We start from the raw sequence: 5,000 nt of genomic DNA on the forward strand, positions 1-5,000 counted from the left end.
CTACAACGATCTTAAAAATATCTTACTTCTTTGAGATGTCGAGGAGGTGTGTTGGTATTGGAATGAGAGAGAGAGGAGAACAGGCGGCCCACAGAAGGCAGAGCGGGCGCCCCGCGCCCTCGGGGTCGCCTAGGGAGGGAGGGAGGGAGAGAGAGAGCGAGAGAGAGAGAGAGAGAGAGAGAGAGAGTTTGTTGTGTTGTGTGTGCAGGACGTGCCAGGTCAGGGGACAGGGCTCGCACAGGGCTCGCACCTCAACCTCTCATAGATAGACCCAGCGCGCAGCCAGCGCGCAGCGCCATGGAAGGTGTTTTCTCATGAGCAAAATAACAAGGTCTGTGAAGCAGCAGACAGAAAACTACTCGCCCGAAGACGACCCCACGCAGCGTCGCCGCGGAAGGGGAAGACGGCAGAAAGATAAAGAAAAATCACGGAGTGCTGCAAAACAAGAAAGGAGAAGGTCGATCAACAACGGGTGGTCCGCCTGCTTAGGGTACCCCTAGGCTTAAAATGGTGAGCCCTTGGGGGTCTGCGGCTTAAACGGCCTAAAATCGTGCCGAGGCAGGTTTTAGAGGATAGAGCTGTCTGAGACACCGATTCCTTAAACGCAAAACGGTCTTAAAAGAGCCCCCCCCCCCCCCCCCCGTGGCTGGGCAACAGTCTCTTAAACGCCTAGCCCCCAAACCTCCTCATTTCTTAAAAGGCGTTAAAACGATCCGGGCCTCAGAATCCTAGGCGCTAGGGGTACCGTTTAAAGCGGTTATGGTCCGCCGCAATGCAAGGTCTCGCCACACTCCACTGCAGGTGTGTGGAGACTGGAGTGTGGACCTCCCCGTACCCCCCGACCCTGTGCCCGTTCAAAATCTTAATCACGCACGCGTGGGTGATGAGTCTCGCCAGAGACCAAAATTCGAAACAGGTCTCAATCTCCAATCAAAAGATGCCAGCAAGCGCGGCGCGCGCGCGCGCGCGCGCGGCGCACCCTCCCCCCAAGTCTCTGAGAGACTTTGTACGCGCGGACGACTAATGCAGCCTCCACTTGTGGCTTATGAGCCCCCGGTGGCAATGTGGATGTACAGGTACAGCCTGCGACGGCACACACGGGATGGCGACGGCTGGGCATCAACACCGCGGTCCGCGATCGACCAGCGCGGTCTATTAAGTGGGGGGAGGAGGTCTATCCAAGTTAGGAGATGTTGCAGAGGGTGAGCAGGATGTGGGTGGCAAATTTAGAGCATACGCGCACCAGAGCGTGATCGAGAATGGCGCGAACGCGTACTGCACAAAGATGGCCGCGGCTAGTGCCTCACGGCTCTCGCCGGCCAGCTCCGCCATCACCTGTGGTGTGTGTGTGGCAGTGGGGTGCGGTGTTGGCGGCTGCGTTCACAGCAGCATGCGAACCGGGCTGACAGGAGAGGTGGTGTGTCTGCACGGCCCTCTCTCTGTGCGCGAGAGCCGCACCATGACGTTGTTCGCAGTCGGCGTGCAGGTGACGATCATCGCCACGAGCACAGCGGCCGGTTGGCGGACGAGACCCGACGAACGGAGGGCGATGCCGGTGGCGGCGCCAAACGCGGGCATCACCACCATCTTGGCAGCGGTGAGGGTGCCCAGCGCGCGCCACGAGACGTCGGTCGCGGCCATACCCTGGCGCGGACGAGTTTGCGCGTGAAAGGAGAGGGGGAGGGGTCGCGGGCGACAGCCAGAGCGGCCGGGGCGGGCGCAGCCGTAGGGAGAGGCAGGGGGAGAGGGTGCAGCCGTAGGGAGAGGCAGGGGGAGAGGGTGCAGCCGTAGGGAGAGGCAGGGGGAGAGGGTGGGTGCGCCTGCGCGAGACGGTTGCCCAGAATCATCATGTTGAGCGGAACCGCCGCCCTGCCGACGCCATCGACCGCGGCGAAGAGCCATTCGAGGGGAGCGTCGCACTCTGCCTGCGGGGCATCATCCACGGTTGAATGATGTAGCCTCCACAATCCTTAAGAGCTACTCGCCGCGCGCCTCTCCCGGGCACTCTGCAAGCAGCCACGCCCGAGGCGAGTACGCTCCTCCGCCTGCCGTGAGGGCGACGCACATGCCGGCCAGTGCCCCAAGCACGGGCGGTGGCAGCACCCGCTGCAGCGCCGTCGACAGCGTCTGGAGGGGAGAGGGCGCGTCCAAAGGCGGCTGTGCGGCCGAAGCCGCAGCAGCAGCAGCAGCCCAGACGGCCGCCGCGCGCTCGGCGTCCTCTCCGACGTCGCTGCTGCTCCAGCGGCGGGGCCCGATGCTCGTGTGCAGCGACGCGATCGGAGGCTCGGGCTGCGAGAGGAGGTGCACCGAGCGGCGGAGCTCCCCCCCGAGGGAGAGGCTCGCTCGAGAGAGGGACCGCTGCAGCCGGAGCATCGGCCGGGGCGGCGGCGGCGCCCCCTCACCCGGTTGTTCCCCTGCGGCAGCATCCGCGAGGGAGAGCGCTCGCCCCGTGCGCCGAGGCTCATCCACCTCGCCGCCCGGCGCTCCGCCGCGGCGCTGCAGGAGGCAGCCTCCCACGCTCCACTGCAGCACCGGATAGATGAGCAGGTACGTGGCGAGGTAGGTGAGGTTGAGGCCGGTGTCTCGGCCAAACATTGGAGCGACTCCCGCCTGAGAGTTGATGACGCCCAGCAGCGTGATTGGCAGGCCGGTGGAGTTGCCAAAGGCGACCGAGGCAGTGGCGGCCCTCCGAAACTCGGGGCGCGTCCCGCCGACCCGCGCAGCCGCCGAGCCAACGACGAGCCCGACGAAAACGTACAGAAACGGCAGAACAAGCAAGGGCCACTCCAGCAAATCGAGCAGGCGGGGGCACTCCTCGCCAGCCACCACGCCCCTACAGCCAATGGCACTGGCGAACAGGAGGCACGGCATCGTGCACGTCATCGATATCTTGGACAAGCCCTTTGAGACCTGCGCCGTCATCGTGCCCTCCCAGCGCAGGAAGGCGCCGCTGGCCGCCATCGCGCTGGCAGTTCCAACCGAGGCCGCAGCCGCTCGAAGGATGGCGAAAGTCATTTTCGGTGAGCCTGTCGAGGACCCTCGCGCGACAGCACACCACTGCTCCGCACGAGACGCCGTTGCAGGACCAAACCCCCAAACGCGACAGCGGACAAACGCGACAGCGCACACATAGGGAGGGAGGGTGGGGAACCGGGAAACAAGAGCCGTGGGTTGCGGGCGTCTCTCGCAAGGGCAGACAATGAGAGCAGAAGGCAGACACGTCCCGCACATGTCCCCGTTCACAGTTGAACTAATTCTCACGGCGGTACACTGTTTATTAATCGGCCGTCCGCGAGCCCCTAGCTCGCCGACGGCGAGAGAGATGCCACGAGGGGTCGCGGTGGCGTCCATCGCCAGGCTCCCTAGCTCAACCGACGACCCTTCGGGATCGACGGCCGATCGTCATCTTCCCTGAGACGCGGAGACTGAAGAAAAGACTTGAAGCTGCTTTTCGCTGTCCCGCATCCAGCCTGTCGCTGTCCCTTGTCAGGAGCAGGAGAACTAGGAGTGCGCAACCATTAGGAGGCCCGCGCCTGCCCCCGTGCCGCCGGGTGCAACCTGTCCTATACGAGAGGGGAATCCCTGGGACCCTGTCGTGTGGGTGAACCCTGCCCAGCCCCCCTCCATGTCGCGATGCGCTCCCCACTCCCGTTCCCCTGTGTCCCTGATCGTCCTTCCAAAATCCTGCTCGTGCAGGTGGGGACCTTGTCCTCCTCCCATCCCTCGTTTGGTTTCTCTGTTTTCTTCTTTCTTTTTGCCCGCCATCCCTCGTTTGGCTGTCTGTTTTCTTTCTTTCTGTCTGTCTGTTATCTTCCTTCCTCCTCGTCGTCGTCTCTAGCCAGTAACTCACACTCTCTCAGAGGTTGGCTAAAGAGGATGGAACGGGGGGTGCGAATCTGTGGCTCTCCGAAGGGGGGCACTTGGAGCAGGGGCAGCGTAGAGCGTACTTCAGGGAGCTCAGTGTTTTCCACGTTGTCTGGAACCTCAGAGCAGAGGAGCTGCAAGAGACGAATGCGGTTAAACTGGGCGGTAGATGAGGGATGTGTCGCTTGAAACTGATAGGTTGGAGTCGGGAGCGGTGTCAGGGCCGGGCTGGGCGCGATTCGTTCTTTTGGCCAAATTCATCAGCTTTTGGCCAAATTTCGCCCGCCGCTTGTAGATGCTTATGGGGGGGCGTACCAGCTGAATCCATCATCGAGCACTTTGGCGGTTTCGCTATTTCCACCTCCTTTCAGGGCTAGTTCTAGGGTCGATTCCGCGCGTGGTACGGGGCATCCACCTCGACCGTCTCGCCCTCCCTCGTTGGTGTGTTCAAGGGGGTGGGGTGCGGGTGGGGGGGGGGGGGGGGCATAAGAAACACGGTACAGGAATTAGTGCACGCCGCCGAGGCGGTGCCGTCCCCCCTCCCTCTTCTGTCTCCACCACATCTCACTATGTGGGCCGAGAGCCCGAGACGCGGGGAGCGAGTGACGGATAAAGTCTTGTGGTTGCCTATATGTATCTTCGGCGTGTAAATAAATAAATAAAAACGGACACCTCTGTACTGTGAGAAGGGTGTATCTTCGGTGTATCTTCGCCCGGACACGGCGTGACACGCCCCTCGCCGCCGGTTTCAATATATAAATACAAAGATCAAGAAAATAAGCGCCGGCGACGTTATCAGGCGCTAGGACCTGCGGCTTCCTAAGTCAACACTTTTTGATAGGATCCTTTTGGCTTAAATATAACACCCGAGTTCATATGACAAATCTCGTGCTTCAACACACCGAGATACAGTCGAGATATGACCGAGATATTTTCCAGAAGTTATATTTAAGCCAAAATGATCCTCAAATAGTTGACTTAGGAAGCCGCAGTCCCCAGCGTCCGAGAGTGTCACCGGCGCTTATTTTCTTGATCTTCGTGGCCACGGCCACGTGATTACGCGTCACTCGCTCCGGGGGCAGAGGCGAGTGGCGAGAGGGGCGGGTGTGACCGATATTGAGCTAAAAAGAGGAGCT

At 61.5% G+C, this 5,000-nt stretch overlaps 2 protein-coding genes across 2 annotated transcripts; both read right to left on the minus strand.

The window, feature by feature from the left end:
• Positions 1 to 1,043: 1,043 nt before the first annotated feature.
• Positions 1,044 to 1,641, minus strand: EMIHUDRAFT_218075 (hypothetical protein; the record flags this gene model as incomplete). Its single annotated transcript, XM_005760388.1, has 3 exons — positions 1,044 to 1,083; positions 1,244 to 1,335; positions 1,459 to 1,641. 3 exons carry the CDS (start codon positions 1,639 to 1,641, stop codon positions 1,044 to 1,046), a joined length of 315 nt encoding a protein of 104 aa, XP_005760445.1.
• Positions 1,642 to 1,977: 336 nt separating this feature from the next.
• EMIHUDRAFT_218076 (hypothetical protein) lies at positions 1,978 to 3,015 on the minus strand (the record flags this gene model as incomplete). Its single annotated transcript, XM_005760389.1, has 2 exons — positions 1,978 to 2,289; positions 2,470 to 3,015. 2 exons carry the CDS (start codon positions 3,013 to 3,015, stop codon positions 1,978 to 1,980), a joined length of 858 nt encoding a protein of 285 aa, XP_005760446.1.
• Between the last annotated feature and the right edge of the window lie 1,985 nt (positions 3,016 to 5,000).

Source organism: Emiliania huxleyi, assembly GCF_000372725.1.
Source record: "Emiliania huxleyi CCMP1516 unplaced genomic scaffold EMIHUscaffold_76, whole genome shotgun sequence".
Taxonomy (NCBI): Eukaryota; Haptophyta; order Isochrysidales; family Noelaerhabdaceae; genus Emiliania; species Emiliania huxleyi.